General features: G+C 42.7%; 1 protein-coding gene across 1 annotated transcript in view; it reads left to right on the plus strand.

The window, feature by feature from the left end:
* TMCC1 (transmembrane and coiled-coil domain family 1) overlaps positions 1-19,849 on the plus strand; it is a 392,643-nt gene that overhangs the window by 166,402 nt on the left and 206,392 nt on the right. The window contains exons 4-5 of the mRNA XM_053720760.1: positions 4,123-4,211; positions 4,312-5,071. Coding sequence (XP_053576735.1) covers positions 4,538-5,071 — 534 coding nt within the window. The 5' untranslated portion in view covers positions 4,123-4,211; positions 4,312-4,537. The remainder of the gene's footprint in view (positions 1-4,122; positions 4,212-4,311; positions 5,072-19,849) is intronic.

Consider the following 19,849-nt stretch of genomic DNA (forward strand, 5'->3'; position numbering starts at 1 on the left):
GTAAGCTAGGCGTTCAGTATTGGGTACAGGAGTGTAAGCTAGGCGTTCAGTATTGGATACAGGAGTGTAAGCTAGGTCTTCAGTATTGGATACAGGAGTGTAAGCTAGGCCTTCAGTATTGGGTACAGTATTGTAAACTAGGCCTTCAGTATTGGGTACAGGAGTGTAAGCTAGGTGTTCAGTATTGGATACAGGAGTGTAAGCTAGGCCTTCAGTATTGGGTATAGTATTGTAAGCTAGGCCTTCACTATTGGGTACAGGAGTGTAAGCTCGGCCTTCAGTATTGGGTACAGAAGTGTAAGCTAGGCATTCAGTATTAGGTACAGGATTGTAAGCTAGGCCTTCAGTATTGGGTACAGGAGTGTAAGCTAGGCCTTCAGTATTGGGTACAGGAGTGTAAGCTAGGCCTTCAGTATTGGGTACAGGAGTGTAAGCTAGGCCTTCAGTATTGGATACAGGAGTGTAAGCTAGGCCTTCAGTATTGGATAGAGGAGTGTAGGCTAGGCCTTCAGTATTGGATACAGGAGTGTAAGCTAGGCCTTCAGTATTGGGTACAGGAGTGTAAGCTAGGCCTTCAGTATTGGGTACAGGAGTGTAAGCTAGGCCTTCAGTATTGGATACAGGAGTGTAAGCTAGGCCTTCAGTATTGGGTACAGGAGTGTAAGCTAGGCCTTCAGTATTGGGTACAGGAGTGTAAGCTAGGCCTTCAGTATTGGATACAGGAGTGTAAGCTAGGCCTTCAGTATTGGATACAGGAGTGTAAGCTAGGCCTTCAGTATTGGATACAGGAGTGTAAGCTAGGCCTTCAGTATTGGGTACAGGAGTGTAAGCTAGGCCTTCAGTATTGGGTACAGGAGTGTAAGCTATGCCCCTTGTATTGGATTCAGGAGTGTAAGCTAGGCCTTCAGTATTGGGTACAGTATTGTAAGCTAGACCTTCAGTATTGTGTATAGGAGTGTAAGCTAGGCCTTCAGTATTGGGTACAGTATTGTAAGCTAGGCCTTCAGTATTGGGTACAGGAGTGTAAGCTAGGCCTTCAGTATTGGATACAGGAGTGTAAGCTAGGCCTTCAGTATTGGGTACAGGAGTGTAAGCTAGGCCTTCAGTATTGGGTACAGGAGTGTAAGCTAGGCCTTCATTATTGGATACAGGAGTGTAAGCTAGGCCTTCAGTATTGGATACAGGAGTGTAAGCTAGGCCTTCAGTATTGGGTACAGGAGTGTAAGCTAGGCCTTCAGTATTGGGTACAGGAGTGTAAGCTAGGCCTTCAGTATTGGATACAGGAGAGTAAGCTAGGCCTTCAGTATTGGATACAGGAGTGTAAGCTAGGCCTTCAGTATTGGATACAGGAGTATAAGCTAGGCCTTCAGTATTGGATACAGGAGTATAAGCTAGGCCTTCAGTATTGGATACAGGAGTGTAAGCTAGGCCTTCAGTATTGGATACAGGAGTGTAAGCTAGGCCTTCAGTATTGGGTACAGGAGTGTAAGCTAGGCCTTCAGTATTGGGTACAGGAGTGTAAGCTAGGCCTTCAGTATTGGGTACAGTATTGTAAGCTAGACCTTCAGTATTGTGTATAGGAGTGTAAGCAAGGCCTTCAGTATTGTGTATAGGAGTGTAAGCAAGGCCTTCAGTATTGTGTATAGGAGTGTAAGCTAGGCTTTCAGTATTGGATACAGGAGTGTAAGCTAGGCCTTCAGTATTGTGTATAGGAGTGTAAGCTAGGCCTTCAGTATTGGATACATGAGTGTAAGCTAGGCCTTCAGTATTGGATACAGGAGTGTAAGCTAGGCGTTCAGTATTGGATACAGGAGTGTAAGCTAGGCCTTCAGTATTGGATACAGGAGTGTAAGCTAGACCTTCAGTATTGGATACAGGAGTGTAAGCTAGGCGTTCAGTATTGGGTACAGGAGTGTAAGCTAGGCCTTCAGTATTGGGTACAGGAGTGTAAGCTAGGCCTTCATTATTGGATACAGGAGTGTAAGCTAGGCCTTCAGTATTGGATACAGGAGTGTAAGCTAGGCCTTCAGTATTGGATACAGGAGTGTAAGCTAGGCCTTCAGTATTGGGTACAGGAGTGTAAGCTAGGCCTTCAGTATTGGGTACAGTATTGTAAGCTAGACCTTCAGTATTGGATACAGGAGTGTAAGCTAGGCCTTCAGTATTGGATACAGGAGTGTAAGCTAGGCCTTCAGTATTGGATACAGGAGTGTAAGCTAGGCCTTCAGTATTGGATACAGGAGTATAAGCTAGGCCTTCAGTATTGGATACAGGAGTGTAAGCTAGGCCTTCAGTATTGGATACAGGAGTGTAAGCTAGGCCTTCAGTATTGGGTACAGGAGTGTAAGCTAGGCCTTCAGTATTGGGTACAGGAGTGTAAGCTAGGCCTTCAGTATTGGGTACAGTATTGTAAGCTAGACCTTCAGTATTGCATACAGGAGTGTAAGCTAGGCGTTCAGTATTGTGTATAGGAGTGTAAGCTAGGCGTTCAGTATTGGGTACAGGAGTGTAAGCTAGGCGTTCAGTATTGGGTACAGGAGTGTAAGCTAGGCCTTCAGTATTGTGTATAGGAGTGTAAGCTAGGCCTTCAGTATTGTGTATAGGAGTGTAAACCTTCAGTATTGGATACAGGAGTGTAAGCTAGGCCTTCAGTATTGGGTACAGGAGTGTAAGCTAGGCCTTCAGTATTGGGTATAGGAGTGTAAGCTAGGCCTTCAGTATTGGGTATAGGAGTGTAAGCTAGGCCTTCAGTATTGTGTATAGGAGTGTAAGCTAGGCCTTCAGTATTGTGTATAGGAGTGTAAGCAAGGCCTTCAGTATTGGATACAGGAGTGTAAGCTAGACCTTCAGTATTGTGTACAGGAGTGTAAGCTAGGCCTTCAGTATTGGGTACAGGAGTGTAAGCTAGGCCTTCAGTATTGGGTACAGGAGTGTAAGCTAGGCCTTCAGTATTGGATACAGGAGTGTAAGCTAGGCCTTCAGTATTGGATACAGGAGTGTAAGCTAGGCCTTCAGTATTGTGTACAGGAGTGTAAGCTAGGCCTTCAGTATTGGGTACAGGAGTGTAAGCTAGGCCTTCAGTATTGGGAACAGGAGTGTAAGCTAGGCCTTCAGTATTGGATACAGGAGTGTAAGCTAGGCCTTCAGTATTGTGTATAGGAGTGTAAGCTAGGCCTTCAATATTGTGTATAGGAGTGTAAGCTAGGCCTTCAGTATTGGATACAGGAGTGTAAGCTAGGCCTTCAGTATTGGATACAGTATTGTAAGCTAGGCCTTCAGTATTGGATACAGGAGTGTAAGCTAGGCCTTCAGTATTGGAAACAGGAGTGTAAGCTAGGCCTTCAGTATTTGGTACAGGAGTGTAAGCTAGGCCTTCAGTATTTGGTACAGGAGTGTAAGCTAGGCCTTCAGTATTGGGTACAGGAGTGTAAGCTAGGCCTTCCGTATTTGGTACAGGAGTGTAAGCTAGGCGTGCCATGCTGGGTACAGGAGTGTAAACTAGGCATGCAATGCTGGCACATAAATTATGTTTATGCAAGTGAAGAGAGTCCGTAAAGGGGTAGTTAGTAGATTTCATGCTGGCAGACCAGCATTGGGCATATGAAGGCTGTTTTGTCAGTGGTAGGTATGAGTATATGCTGGTAGTATAAGTTGGCAGGACAGGGTTGGGTATATTTATACTATTCTTATTATAGGCATATGAACACAGCCTATATTATCTTGTCAGCACTGTGTAGGTTAGGCAAATGTTGGCATATGAGCGTAGGCTGACATATCACTGGTTGGTATATAAAGGTTATTCGAAAATGCTAATGCATATTTCCTGCATGCAGGCTGGTGAACTTCTCTGGGGTACATGTTAAACCTCTTTACAAAGGTTAAACACAGAGGCAAAAATTAGTGCGAAAACAAAATGCTTTTTAAAATGTCAGCATTTTTGGTGGTGGCAAACTTATGACTCTAGTGGTGTTTTCACATATTAATATTCTATGAATCGCTGGCGAAGAGATATTATAACTTGATGTGTTCAATTTACCATTCTGTTTACTTAAAATTAAATTATCATTTTGAACATGTGAATCACATACTAATTACAATTTAAAACAATTTATTTACCTCCAGAATCCTAACGATAACAGGAACTCAGAGGCCTATTTTCTGCTTTTCTGGACATTTTGGGAACTCTTTTGCCAAGGATGTTTGCAGTCTGAGTGAGTATATATGTGAATTTGTGGGAAATAGGGAAATGGCCTAAATGTTAGTTATGGAGAATTTACAAGTTGCCCCTAAATCTCCCTCTGTCTTTCTCAGATCTTTGTGAAAACCTTGGAAAACATTAAAAAAATAGGTAAAATTTTGACCTATTCATAAAAACTGTTGACAAATCTGCTCCTATGACATCACTCGGCCTGTGTCCTCCTATGTCATGGCTCTATACTATTCGTTTCAAGATAAAAATAAATTGTAAGCACCCGGCTGATTTAGCAAAGAGCTGAGCATTGTGCTACATTGTTGCGTGGGAGGTTAATGTCCTCTGATGGAGGCTTCTGGCATCGATAGCTTCTGCGATGATGCAGATCCTGGATGTTCGGAGGGCAGAAGATTGGTGGATGGAGAGCAGAAAGCATCTAAAGGCTCTCACTTTGAAAACATCAATGTTATTGGTCATGGGCTGAAAAATTTGTTTCACCACCAGAGACGTCGATCTTCAGTCTCACCTCACGATGTACAGCAAGCCCATTCAGAGCTTGATCCAGAATGCGAACAAGTCCAAACTGAGACAGATGGTTCTGCTCAGCCTACAGCCTTGAACCGTGTTCTCCAGCAGATCAGAGCTCCACCCAAGGTGAAGAGGGGGAGCAGTCTGCAACAGAACCGCAAAAACAAGTCTACCGCCAACACACGTGGCAGCCCACAGATTGGCCGCCGTTCTGCACAAGATATCATGGCCGTCCTTGCGCACCCAAGCCGTCCACGTTCTTCCTCTACTACCGATGCTCATGCTGCGGCTGCTGCCGCCTTGGAAATTTCCAACACCTCTTATATATCAAGAGAGGACTCAACTGAAAAGGTAAGAGGCCCTATTCCATATACTGAACGGTTAGAAATGTTGCCATATTTGTTCCATATGCTCTACATAGCTGTTTTGGTCCCTAATCTTCAATGTTGCTATAAACTTTTAACGCATTTGTGAATCATGTCAGTGTTGCTTTGTTGGGGGAAAAAGTAGCTTTATGATAGTATATTGTGTTGTTATAGTTTTATAAAATGTGTGTCCTTAAGCTGAGACATATTTAAACGTCCCTTTGTATTAACCACAGAAAAACGCTCTAATATATACTCAACAATTGCTGACATTTTGTATTTTCCTGAAACAAAAGCTGCTTAAACTGGATATAATACGGCAGCATCACATTCAGATTGACTACTGATGATAATAATTCCTGTTAAATGGACAGTAACATATAAATTAAACATTCACAGTTTAAATGAAACTTGCAGTTTTAAATAACTTTCCTATGTAGGTTTGTTTTTTTAATCAAATTTAGCTTAGTTATCTTTGTGTCATTTGTTGAAGAGTAGGCTCAGAAGCGGCAATGCACTACTGGGCGCTAGCTGAACACATCTGGTGAGCCAATTACAAGATGCACATATGTCTAGCCACCAATCACCAGCTAGATCCCAGCAGTGCATTGATGCTACTTAGCCTTCCTTGGTATTTTCTTCAACAAATGATGCAAAGGGAACAAAGCAAATGTAGTGTTAGAAGTAACTTGGAAAGTGATTTAAAATGGCAAACTTTATTTAAACCATGGAATTTATTGTTAATGGTCATTTGACCCCGGTTGATAGGTATATTGTTTTAAACCTTTTTGTTCATATCCGCTAGTGAGAATTGGTGCAAAGAACACAAGTGATATTATTTTATTCTACTGCCTTAATTTATATTTAAATTACTTTAACTTCAATCATTGCTACTTATTCATATGGATTATATGAAATTTGTGAGCACAATACCTCTTTAACCTCTTAAGGACATATGACAGAATTTTTCCGTCATAAAACAATTAAGCAAACTGAAAGCTGTGTCCTTAAAGGGTTAATGGCTTATTATTTGCTATTGCAAAAGTGTACTATAGTTTGTTTTTGTTTTTTACACGTTTGGGTCTCTCTTACTGCAAGGACAAATGTGCACTTATATTATTGACACATTTAACGGGACATTGTACACTAAAATGTATTCCTAGTGGTCCATTTTACCTGCTGAATTGTATTATTTTTTTCAAGCTCCTTTATTTGAAATAGCTAATTTTCCCTGATGTATCACCGCCTATGCTGAAAATATGAGTAACAAACCTTTTCTCTGTAGAAAAGTTATGTAAACAGGAGATGGTCACACTTATTAATTAATCCCTCTGTGGGAGGGGTTAAGAGGGAGAGAAAGATTTTGGGTCTGAAATAGCATGTTGTGCTAATTCACCCACCAGCAGTAATTAGCATTTTAATACCTTTCATAGATACAATTTGCAGGTTTGATTTAATTGCAAGCTCAGTCCATTATTATGAGCCTGTCCTGAAAACAGGCGATGAGTTAAAAGAGCTATTTCAAATACAAAATAAAAATGAAGGAACATTTTCCCATGCATTTTAAGGGTTTGCACTCTACTTGGACCAGTTTATACATGAAAGGGCTGACAAATTGATTTCCTTCTTAGACACCAAAGTTATGTGCCACATATAGAACTGTTAGTGCTTTGATTCTGCTGCTGTGAGGCTATTCATCTTTGTAATGATACGGGAGATTTATTACGGGAGATTTTTTGTTCTTCAACACTAGATATGAAAAGGTTACTTGGTGAAGTGGGTTCATTGTTGTTAATGAGCCTTAAATGGTGTAATATCTGTAAATATTTCCAGGATGGTTAGTTGAGTTTATCACATCTTGTTATCCTCCCTGGCTACTTTTACAAATCTGTTCAGCTTTCTGGATGTCAGACAGTTTTGGACTGAATCTCTTTCCTATGGCATAGAGAGTCCACAACGTCATTTGAATTGCTAGTGGGATATTCAACTCCTGGCCAACAGGAGGAGGCAAAGAGCACCCCAGCAAAGCTGTTAAGCGTAACTTCCCTTAACCATAATCCCCAGTCATTCTCTTTGTCTCTATCAATGGAGGATGTGCGAAGACGATGTCTGAAGATATTTAATCCTTTGATGGGTACTTATCCCTGCAAGCAAGGATTGGGGTCTAGCTGTGTCCATGTCAATCTCTTTAGTAGTGGTGGCTTTTAGCAGTTAGAAGGCAGCGAGGTAGTCTTTGCTTTACTTCTAACATTTTATTCCTTTGCAGAAAGCCAGGGTTGGTTACTCTGATATTTCTTTTACTCAAGGTCCCTGACAGGCAGTGGAGTACCAGTCACACCTTAGTAGCTGTCATCTGCCCTGCAGCTGGATCCACAGGTAAGTGATTTTACCTTCTAGGTACTGATGGACAGGACTTTTAAGGTTAAATACCTCAAGTGACATATTTTGGGACTTAGTAGTAATTTGCAGGCACTTTATGAATGAGACTTTTAAGCTGTGTGAGAGACTTAAGGGGGTGTTTAATTGGCTGACATTTCCCTTAATCACTTGGCAAAGGGGTCATTTTTAAAAATATTTGGTTTATCTTTATTTATAGGGGTGTTTATTTTACTGTGCATATGGTAGAGTTACTTTATTTGGCCGTTTCTTTCATTTAAGCGCACTTTTAAGCTGTGGTTTAAGCTGTGGTGCAGTTAATTTTCGGCCAGTCACTTGACTTTCCTGTTTCTCCTGTATATGGGGCAGAGTGTCGTGTCTGTGAGGTGCCGACATCAGACTTTGCTGATGGGAGTGCTTTAGAGGTATGGATATCTGCTGGAGAGGCTGCTCAGCTTATCTAAATCCTCTTACTAGTGGGATACTCCTTGGAGATTACCTTTGAGGAAGGACCTTCTAAATCAGGGTCCTTTCCTCCATCCAAACCTGGATTCTCTGAAGCTGGCTGCTTGGAGATTGAACGCCTAGTTCTGTCTAGAAGTGGTTTTTCTGAAGCAGCCATTGATACTGTGCTTCAGGCTCGCAAGCCTGTTACTCGCAAGATTTACCATAATGTATGGCGTAAATATCTTTATTGATGCAAATCTAAGGGTTTCTCCTGGAGCTGGGTGAGGATTCCCGTATTATCTTTTCTTCAGGATGGCCTAGAGAAAGGTTTGTCAGTCAGTACTCTGAAGGATCAGATTTCTGCATTATCTATCCTTTTGCACAAACGTCTGGCAGATTTACCATATGTTCAAGCTTTTGTACAGGCCCTGGTCAGAATCCGGCCTGTGTTTAAACATGTTGCTCCTCCTTGGAGCTATAATCTAGGTTCTTAAAGTTTTGCAGCAGGCTCCATTTGAGCCGATGCATGTTGTTGATTTAAAACTGTTATCTTGGAAGGCTAAATACACACAGAGAGTTGCACACTCACAGGAACGAAAAACCGGTTCAATACCATTGTCAGCCTGTTCTATGACGATTTACCACCTGGGTACAGCTTCTTTTAGCCCAGTAATGCTTTTTACAGAGTAGAACTTTCCTGTAGTATATCAGTCTGATCCCACCTATTACGGTCAGTCCAGCGCCAAAATACCAGGCAATTCCTCTCTGAACAAGGAACACAGCAACCCCAGACGATAAGTGAGGTGTAGCCATGTTATCTTGGAAGGTTTTGTTTCTCCTTGCTATTTCTTCAGCTCACAGTGTCTCTGAGCTTTCAGCTCTGCAGTCTGATTCTCTGTAACTTATCTTTCATGCAGTTAAGGCGGTCCTTCGTACTAAATTGTTTTTTTTCCCTAAGGTGGTGTCGGATCGTAACATTTATCAGGAAATTGTTGTTCCTCCTTTTTGTCCTAATCCTTCTTCTCATAAGGAACGTCTTTTGCATAACTTTGATGTTGTGCGCGCTCTAAAATTTTACTTACAAGCTACTAAAGATTTTTCGACAATCTTCTGCCCTGTTTGTTGTTTTCTCTGGAAAATGAAAAGGTCAGAACGCCACTTCTACTACTCTTTTTCTCTCTGGTTGAGAAGTTTGATTCGTTTTGCTTATGAGACTACTGGACAGCAGCTTCCTGAGAGAATTACAGCTCATTCCACTAGGGGTGTCTCCTCTTCTTGGGCTTAAATGAAGCTTCATGTGGAACAGATTTGCAAGGCGGCTACATGGTCCTCTCGGCATACTTTTTCCAAATTCTACAAATTTGATACGTTTGCCTCGGCTGAGGCCTCTTTTGGGCGAAAGGTTCTTCAAGCGGTGGCGTCTTCTGTTTAGGTCCTCCTGCCTTGTTCTCCCTCCCTGTTCATTCAGAGTCCTCTAGCTTGGATATTGGTTCCCACTATTAATTGTAAGGAAGTGGACTTTCCATGCCATAGTTAAGAAAACAAAATGTATGCTTACCTAATAAATGTATTTCTTTCCTAGCATGGAGAGTCCACAACCCTGCCCTCTGTTTAATATAATTCAGCAGTAAACCTCAGGCACCATTATACCCTTATGTTTCTTCTTTTTCCATTTTCCTTCCGCTGAATGACTGGGGATTATGGGTAAGGGAAGTTACACTTAACAGCTTTGCTGGGGTACTCTTTGGCTCCTCCTGCTGGCCAGATGTTGAATATCCCACTCGTGGACTCTCCATGCCTGGAAAGAAAGAAATGTATCAGGTAAGCATACATTTTTGTTATCTCCCACCTCTGCAGACAACTTGTACATTGGTTCTGAAAGTCATCACTGCTACTTCATTTTCTTGTGTCCCCAGTTGTAAAATGCCCTACATCCTGCACTCGGACCCTCCTAATGGGCTTGCGGCCGCTTTATCCATCTCTAAATGATGTATGTGACAGTCACCTTGAACAAAATAATGATCACAACACTAGTTAGGAGGAAGGGGAATTGCTTTGGGCTTCTTGCCTCCCTGCATCTCATATTACAAGTGTCAGCTTTATGGTTTTATTTGGCACTGAAGGAAATGGAGGGGAGTCAATTTACTTATGATTATATATATATATATATATATATATATATATATATATAAGTATTTTATAAGGTTCACAGTTTTTAGGTTAGGAGCTCATTAATAAATAGTATTTGCAAAGAAAAGGAACTGATATGGGGGAGGGCTTACTTTTAGTATTGCAGAGCTGGGCACAGTGTTAGACCCCAGGGCTTAGTTTTAGTATTACAGAGCTGGGTACAGTGTTAGTCCCCAGGGCTTAGTGTTAGTATTACAGAGCTGGGTACAGTGTTAGTCCCCAGAACTTAGTTTTAGTATTACAGAGCTGGGTACAGTGTTAGACCCCAGGGCTTAGTTTTAGTATTACAGAGCTGGGTACAGTGTTAGCCCTAGGGCTTAGTGTTAGTATTACAGAGCTGGGTACAGTGTTAGTCCCCAGAGCTTAGTGTTAGTATTACAGAGCTGGGTACAGTGTTAGCCCTAGGGCTTAGTGTTAGTATTACAGAGCTGGGCACAGTGTTAGCCCTAGGGCTTAGTGTTAGTATTACAGAGCTGGGCACAGTGTTACTCCCCAGAGCTTAGTGTTAGTATTACAGAGCTGGGCACAGTGTTAGTCCCCAGGGCTTAGTGTTAGTATTACAGAGCTGGGCACAGTGTTAGTCCCCAGGGCTTAGTGTTAGTATTACAGAGCTGGGCACAGTGTTAGTCCCAGGGCTTAGTGTTAGTATTACAGAGCTGGGCACAGTGTTAGTCCCCAGGGCTTAGTGTTAGTATTACAGAGCTGGGTACAGTGTTAGTCCCCAGGGCTTAGTGTTAGTATTACAGAGCTGGGTACAGTGTTAGACCCCAGGGCTTAGTGTTAGTATTACAGAGCTGGGCACAGTGTTAGTCCCAGGGCTTAGTGTTAGTAATACAGAGCTGGGTACAGTGTTAGTCCCCAGGGCTTAGTGTTAGTATTACAGAGCTGGGCACAGTGTTAGTCCCCAGGGCTTAGTGTTAGTATTACAGAGCTGGGCACAGTGTTAGACTCCTGGGCTTAGTTTTAGTATTACAGAGCTGGGCACAGTGTTAGACCCCAGGGCTTAGTGTTAGTATTACAGAGCTGGGTACAGTGTTAGTCCCCAGGGCTTAGTGTTAGTATTACAGAGCTGGGTACAGTGTTAGACCCCAGGGCTTAGTGTTAGTATTACAGAGCTGGGTACAGTGTTAGACCCCAGGGCTTAGTGTTAGTATTACAGAGCTGGGTATAGTGTTAGCCCTAGGGCTTAGTGTTAGTATTACAGAGCTGAGCACACTGTTAGACCCCAGGGCTTAGTGTTAGTATTACAGAGCTGGGTACAGTGTTAGTCCCCAGGGCTTAGTGTTAGTATTACAGAGCTGGGTACAGTGTTAGTCCCCAGGGCTTAGTTTTAGTATTACAGAGCTGGGTACAGTGTTAGTCCCCAGGGCTTAGTGTTAGTATTACAGAGCTGGGCACAGTGTTAAACCCCAGGGCTTAGTGTTAGTATTACAGAGCTGGGTACAGTGTTAGATCCCAGGGCTTAGTGTTAGTATTACAGAGCTGGGCACAGTGTTAGTCCCCAGAGCTTAGTGTTAGTATTACAGAGCTGGGCACAGTGTTAGACCCCAGGGCTTAGTGTTAGTATTACAGAGCTGGGTACAGTGTTAGACCCCAGGGCTTAGTGTTAGTATTACAGAGCTGGGTACAGTGTTAGTCCCCAGGGCTTAGTGTTAGTATTACAGAGCTGGGCACAGTGTTAGTCCCAGGGCTTAGTGTTAGTATTACAGAGCTGAGCACAGTGTTAGTCCCAGGGCTTAGTGTTAGTATTACAGAGCTGAGCACAGTGTTAGACCCCAGGGCTTAGTGTTAGTATTACAGAGCTGAGCACAGTGTTAGACCCCAGGGCTTAGTGTTAGTATTACAGAGCTGGGCACAGTGTTAGACCCCAGGGCTTAGTGTTTGTATTACAGAGCTGGGTACAGTGTTAGACCCCAGGGCTTAGTGTTAGTATTACAGAGCTGGGCACAGTGTTAGACCCCAGGGCTTAGTGTTAGTATTACAGAGCTGGGCACAGTGTTAGTCCCAGGGCTTAGTGTTAGTATTACAGAGCTGGGTACAGTGTTAGACCCCAGAGCTTAGTGTTAGTATTACAGAGCTGGGCACAGTGTTATACCCCAGGGCTTAGTGTTTGTATTACAGAGCTGGGTACAGTGTTAGACCCCAGGGCTTAGTGTTAGTATTACAGAGCTGGGCACAGTGTTAGCCCTAGGGCTTAGTGTTAGTATTACAGAGCTGGGTACAGTGTTAGTCCCCAGGGCTTAGTGTTAGTATTACAGAGCTGGGTACAGTGTTAGACCCCAGGGCTTAGTGTTAGTATTACAGAGTTGGGTACAGTGTTAGACCCCAGGGCTTAGTGTTAGTATTACAGAGCTGTGCGCAGTGTTAGACCCCAGGGCTTAGTGTTAGTATTACAGAGCTGGGCACAGTGTTAGACCCCAGGGCTTAGTGTTAGTATTACAGAGCTGGGTACAGTGTTAGTCCCAGGGCTTAGTGTTAGTATTACAGAGCTGGGCACAGTGTTAGACCCCAGGGCTTAATGTTAGTATTACAGAGCTGGGTACAGTGTTAGTCCCCAGGGTTTAGTGTTAGTATTACAGAGCTGGGTACAGTGTTAGTCCCCAGGGCTTAGTGTTAGTATTACAGAGCTGGGTACAGTGTTAGACCCCAGGGCTTAGTGTTAGTATTACAGAGCTGGGTACAGTGTTAGACCCCAGGGCTTAGTGTTAGTATTACAGAGCTGGGTACAGTGTTAGTCCCCAGGGCTTAGTGTTAGTATTACAGAGCTGGGTACAGTGTTAGACCCCAGGGTTTAGTGTTAGTATTACAGAGCTGGGTACAGTGTTAGTCCCCAGGGCTTAGTGTTAGTATTACAGAGCTGGGTACAGTGTTAGTCCCCAGGGCTTAGTGTTAGTATTACAGAGCTGGGTACAGTGTTAGCCCCAGACAAAATAAAAAAAATAATGCTAACATGATATTCACAATGAGATATATTAGGGTTATATTTTATTTTTTCATGAATTTGTATATAAAAAATTTTTTTTTTAATTTTGTCTGTAGTAAGTGTGTTGTTAAATGTATTTTCAATAATGGTTTTACCAATATAGAATATTAGAGGTACCTTTACCAATAGTTCTCTAGCACCTGTGTTTTTAATTTGATCAATTATGTGTATACACACCTGAATAGGCGTGCCATTGTATAGAAGATAGGGATTGGTTATCTGTTATATTTAAGCCAGTACTCTCAGTTTATGAGGAAACAGACAGAGGTCTGAGAAACGCGTTGCTTATTGTTCTACTTTTTAGTGTCTTATGTTTGACACTTTTTTTTTTTAAATATACAATTAAATTGTGGTCTGAGCTTATTTGGTCCATTCAGGACATTGGAGAGACCAGCTACCCTGTTGTTGCAGTGAGCTGGGATACTGAGAGTTCCCTGCCTGCCTCTACTAGTACAATTGACTGCTGCCATATTTGTGAGTATTGATTTGGCTTACATATTATTCCATCTTGCTCCAACTGTATCACACGAGAAGGCGCCTTTTGTTTTGTGATTCCTTTTCACAGAGAAAGTTTGTTTCCAGATCATACATTTGGACAAAGAGCTGACTCCAGAATCCAGGTGTGATCTCTACATCCTTTGCATTCTCAAGGAAGATCACCCCATTTTAAAGGGACCGTGCATCTTTGGGATACCCCTTAGGACTGTGTCCTATACAGATAAGAACTTATAGGACTTTGCTATTTTTGTATTTGTTTGTATTTTTATCATTACTATTATTATTATTATTTTTATTATTTTCATTATTATGATTATTATTATTATTACTATTATTATTTGTACCATCTTTTGTGTATACACACATTGAACTTTGGGTATTGTGTATATTTTTTATTGTGTTTATAATTTATTGACTTGCCCTTATATATTTTATCGTTTTGTCCATACATTCATTATTATTTCTTCTGTTATGTGTGATCAGTCCACGGGTCATCATTACTTCTGGGATATAACTCCTCCCCAACAGGAAATGCAAGAGGATTCACCCAGCAGAGCTGCATATAGCTCCTCCCCTCTACGTCAGTCCCAGTCATTCTCTTGCACCCAACGACTAGATAGGATGTGTGAGAGGACTATGGTGATTATACTTAGTTTTTATGACTTCAATCAAAAGTTTGTTATTTTACAATAGCACCGGAGCGTGTTATTACTTCTCTGGCAGAGTTTGAGGAAGAATCTACCAGAGTTTTTTACTATGATTTTAACCGGAGTAGTTAAGATCATATTGCTGTTCTCGGCCATCTGAGGGAGGTAAAAGCTTCAGATCAGGGGACAGCGGGCAGATGAATCTGCATTGAGGTATGTAGCAGTTTTTATTTTCTGAATGGAATTGATGAGAAAATCCTGCCATACCGTTATAATGACATGTATGTATACACTTCAGTATTCTGGGGATGGTATTTCACCGGAACTACTCTGTTAAAAGTCACTAATCCTTTTAATAAGTATTTATCATGTTAAACGTTTTTGCTGGAATGTAGAATCGTTTACATTTCTGAGGTACTGAGTGAATAAATATTTGGGCATTATTTTCCACTTGGCAGTTGTTTGGTTTTAATTGTGACAGTTTCGTTTCTCTTCACTGCTGTGTGTGAGGGGGAGGGGCCGTTTTTGGCGCTCTTTGCTACGCATCAAAAAATTCCAGTCAGTTACTCTTATATTTCCTGCATGATCCGGTTCATCTCTGACAGATCTCAGGGGTCTTCAAACTTCTTTGGAGGGAGGTAGATTCTCTCAGCAGAGCTGTGAGAATTTTATATTGACTGTGAATAAAAACGTTGCTCTGTAATTTTTATGTCAAATTTAATTATTGTTATTTTACTAATGGGAACAAACCTTTGCTAAAAGTTGTTTTAAAGTTTGATGCTATAACTGTTTTTCAGTTCATTATTTCAACTGTCATTTAATCGTTTAGTACCTCTTTGAGGCACAGTACGTTTTTGCTAAAAAAGATTATAACCAAGTTGCAAGTTTATTGCTAGTGTGTTAAACATGTCTGACTCAGAGGAAGATATCTGTGTCATTTGTTCCAATGCCAAGGTGGAGCCCAATAGAAATTTATGTACTAACTGTATTGATGCTACTTTAAATAAAAGTCAATCTGTACAATTTGAACAAATTTCACCAAACAGCGAGGGGAGAGTTATGCCGACTAACTCGCCTCACGCGGCAGTACCTGCATCTCCCGCCCGGGAGGTGCGTGATATTATGGCGCCTAGTACATCTGGGCGGCCATTACAGATAACATTACAAGATATGGCTACTGTTATGACTGAAGTTTTGTCTAAATTACCAGAACTAAGAGGCAAGCGTGATCACTCTGGGGTAAGAACAGAGTGCGCTGACAATACTAGGGCCATGTCTGATACTGCGTCACAGCTTGCAGAGCATGAGGACGGAGAGCTTCATTCTGTGGGTGACGGTTCTGATCCAAACAGATTGGATTCAGATATTTCAAATTTTAAATTTAAATTGGAGAACCTCCGTGTATTACTAGGGGAGGTCTTAGCAGCTCTCAATGATTGTAACACCGTTGCAATACCAGAGAAACTGTGTAGGTTGGATAAATACTTTGCGGTACCGGCGAGTACTGACGTTTTTCCTATACCTAAGAGACTAACTGAAATTGTTACTAAGGAGTGGGATAGACCCGGTGTGCCGTTCTCACCCCCTCCAATATTTAGAAAGATGTTTCCAATAGACGCCACCACTCGGGACTTATGGCAAACGGTCCCTAAGGTGGAGGGAGCAGTTTCTACTTTAGCTAAGCGTACCACTATCCCGGTGGAGGATAGCTGTGCTTTTTCAGATCCAATGGATAAAAAATTAGAGGGTTACCTTAAGAAAATGTTTGTTCAACAAGGTTTTATATTGCAACCCCTTGCATGTATCGCGCCGATTACGGCTGCGGCAGCATTTTGGATTGAGTCTCTGGAAGAGAACCTTAGTTCATCTACGCTAGACGACATTACGGACAGGCTTAGAGTCCTTAAACTAGCTAATTCATTCATTTCGGAGGCCGTAGTACATTTAACCAAACTTACGGCTAAGAACTCAGGATTCGCCATACAGGCACGTAGGGCGCTGTGGCTAAAATCCTGGTCAGCTGATGTTACTTCTAAGTCCAAATTACTTAATATACCTTTCAAGGGGCAGTCTTTATTTGGGCCCGGTTTGAAAGAAATTATCGCTGACATTACAGGAGGTAAGGGCCACGCCCTACCTCAAGACAAAGCCAAAGCTAAGGCTAGACAGTCTAATTTTCGTCCCTTTCGGAATTTCAAAACAGGAGCAGCATCAACCTCCACTGCACCAAAACAGGAGGGAGCTGTTGCTCGTTACAGGCAAGGCTGGAAGCCTAACCAGTCCTGGAACAAGAGCAAGCAGGCCAGGAAACCTGCTGCTGCCCCAAAGACAGCATGAACCGAGAGCCCCCGATCCGGGACCGGATCTAGTGGGGGGCAGACTTTCTCTCTTCGCCCAGGCCTGGGCAAGAGATGTTCAGGATTCCTGGGCGCTAGAGATCATATCTCAGGGATACCTTCTAGACTTCAAATTATCTCCCCCAAGAGGGAGATTTCATCTGTCAAGGTTGTCAACAAACCAGATAAAGAAAGAAGCGTTTCTACGCTGTGTACAAGATCTGTTATTAATGGGAGTGATCCATCCGGTTCCGCGGTCGGAACAAGGACAAGGGTTCTACTCAAACCTGTTTGTGGTTCCCAAAAAAGAGGGAACTTTCAGGCCAATCTTAGATTTAAAGATTCTAAACAAATTCCTAAGAGTTCCATCGTTCAAAATGGAAACTATTCGGACAATCTTACCCATGATCCAAAAGGGTCAGTACATGACCACAGTGGATTTAAAAGATGCTTACCTTCACATACCGATTCACAAAGATCATCACCGGTATCTAAGGTTTGCCTTCTTAGACAGGCACTACCAGTTTGTAGCTCTTCCATTCGGATTGGCTACGGCTCCAAGAATCTTCACAAAGGTTCTGGGTGCCCTTCTGGCGGTACTAAGACCGCGAGGGATTTCGGTAGCTCCGTACCTAGACGACATTCTAATACAAGCTTCAAGCTTTCAAACTGCCAAGTCTCATACAGAGTTAGTTCTGGCATTTCTAAGGTCGCATGGATGGAAAGTGAACGAAAAGAAGAGTTCTCTTTTTCCTCTCACAAGAGTTCCATTCTTGGGGACTCTTATAGATTCTGTAGAAATGAAGATTTACCTGACAGAAGACAGGTTAACAAAGCTTCAAAATGCATGCCGTGTCCTTCATTCCATTCAACACCCGTCAGTAGCTCAATGCATGGAGGTGATCGGCTTAATGGTAGCGGCAATGGACATAGTACCTTTTGCACGCCTACACCTCAGACCGCTGCAATTGTGCATGCTAAGTCAGTGGAATGGGGATTACTCAGATTTGTCCCCTACTCTGAATCTGAATCAAGAGACCAGAAATTCTCTTCTATGGTGGCTTTATCGGCCACACCTGTCCAGGGGGATGCCATTCAGCAGGCCAGACTGGACAATTGTAACAACAGACGCCAGCCTACTAGGTTGGGGCGCTGTCTGGAATTCTCTGAAGGCTCAGGGACTATGGAATCAGGAGGAGAGTCTCCTTCCAATAAACATTCTGGAATTGAGAGCAGTTCTCAATGCCCTTCTGGCTTGGCCCCAATTAACAACTCGGGGGTTCATCAGGTTTCAGTCGGACAACATCACGACTGTAGCTTACATCAACCATCAGGGAGGGACAAGAAGCTCCCTAGCAATGATGGAAGTATCAAAGATAATTCGCTGGGCAGAGTCTCACTCTTGCCACCTGTCAGCAATCCACATCCCGGGAGTGGAGAACTGGGAGGCGGATTTCTTGAGTCGCCAGACTTTTCATCCGGGGGAGTGGGAACTTCATCCGGAGGTCTTTGCCCAAATACTTCGACGTTGGGGCAAACCAGAGATAGATCTCATGGCGTCTCGCCAGAACGCCAAACTTCCTCACTACGGGTCCAGATCCAGGGATCCGGGAGCGGTTCTGATAGATGCTTTGACAGCACCTTGGAACTTCGGGATGGCTTATGTGTTTCCACCCTTCCCGCTGCTTCCTCGATTGATTGCCAAAATCAAACAGGAGAGAGCATCAGTGATTCTAATAGCGCCTGCATGGCCACGCAGGACTTGGTTTGCAGATCTAGTGGACATGTCATCCTGTCCGCCTTGGTCTCTACCTCTAAGACAGGACCTTCTGATACAGGGTCCATTCAAACATCAAAATCTAACTTCTCTGAAGCTGACTGCTTGGAAATTGAACGCTTGATTTTATCAAAACGTGGTTTTTCTGAGTCGGTTATTGATACCCTGATACAGGCTAGGAAGCCTGTTACCAGAAGGATTTACCATAAAATATGGCGTAAATACCTATACTGGTGCGAATCCAAAGGTTACTCCTGGAGTAAGGTTAGGATCGCTAGGATATTGTCCTTTCTACAAGAAGGTTTAGAAAAGGGTTTATCAGCTAGTTCATTAAAGGGACAGATTTCAGCTCTGTCCATCTTGTTACACAGGCGTCTGTCAGAAAATCCAGACGTCCAGGCCTTTTGTCAGGCTTTAGCTAGGATCAAGCCTGTGTTTAAAGCTGTTGCTCCGCCATGGAGTTTAAACTTAGTTCTTAACGTTTTACAGGGTGTTCCGTTTGAACCCCTTCATTCCATTGATATAAAATTGTTATCTTGGAAAGTTCTGTTTTTAATGGCTATTTCCTCGGCTCGAAGAGTCTCTGAGTTATCAGCCTTACATTGTGATTCTCCTTATCTGATTTTTCACTCAGACAAGGTAGTTCTGCGTACTAAACCTGGGTTCTTACCTAAGGTAGTCACTAACAGGAATATCAATCAAGAGATTGTTGTTCCATCCTTGTGTCCAAATCCTTCTTCAAAGAAGGAACGTCTTCTACACAATCTGGATGTAGTTCGTGCCCTCAAGTTCTACTTGCAGGCAACTAAAGATTTTCGCCAAACTTCTTCCCTGTTTGCCGTTTATTCTGGACAGAGGAGAGGTCAAAAAGCTTCTGCTACCTCTCTCTCTTTTTGGCTTCGTAGCATAATACGTTTAGCCTATGAGACTGCTGGACAGCAGCCTCCTGAAAGAATTACAGCTCACTCCACTAGAGCTGTGGCTTCCACTTGGGCCTTTAAGAATGAGGCCTCTGTTGAACAGATTTGCAAGGCTGCAACTTGGTCTTCGCTTCATACTTTTTCCAAATTTTACAAATTTGACACTTTTGCTTCTTCGGAGGCTATTTTTGGGAGAAAGGTTCTTCAGGCAGTGGTTCCTTCTGTATAATGAGCCTGCCTATCCCTCCCGTCATCCGTGTACTTTTGCTTTGGTATTGGTATCCCAGAAGTAATGATGACCCGTGGACTGATCACACATAACAGAAGAAAACATAATTTATGCTTACCTGATAAATTCCTTTCTTCTGTTGTGTGATCAGTCCACGGCCCGCCCTGTTTTAAGGCAGGTAAATATCTTTTAAATTATACTCCAGTCACCACTTCACCCTTGGTTACTCCTTTCTCGTTGATTCTTGGTCGAATGACTGGGACTGACGTAGAGGGGAGGAGCTATATGCAGCTCTGCTGGGTGAATCCTCTTGCATTTCCTGTTGGGGAGGAGTTATATCCCAGAAGTAATGATGACCCGT

The sequence above is a fragment of the Bombina bombina genome, chromosome 7, assembly GCF_027579735.1.
Source record: "Bombina bombina isolate aBomBom1 chromosome 7, aBomBom1.pri, whole genome shotgun sequence".
NCBI lineage: Eukaryota > Metazoa > Chordata > Amphibia > Anura > Bombinatoridae > Bombina > Bombina bombina.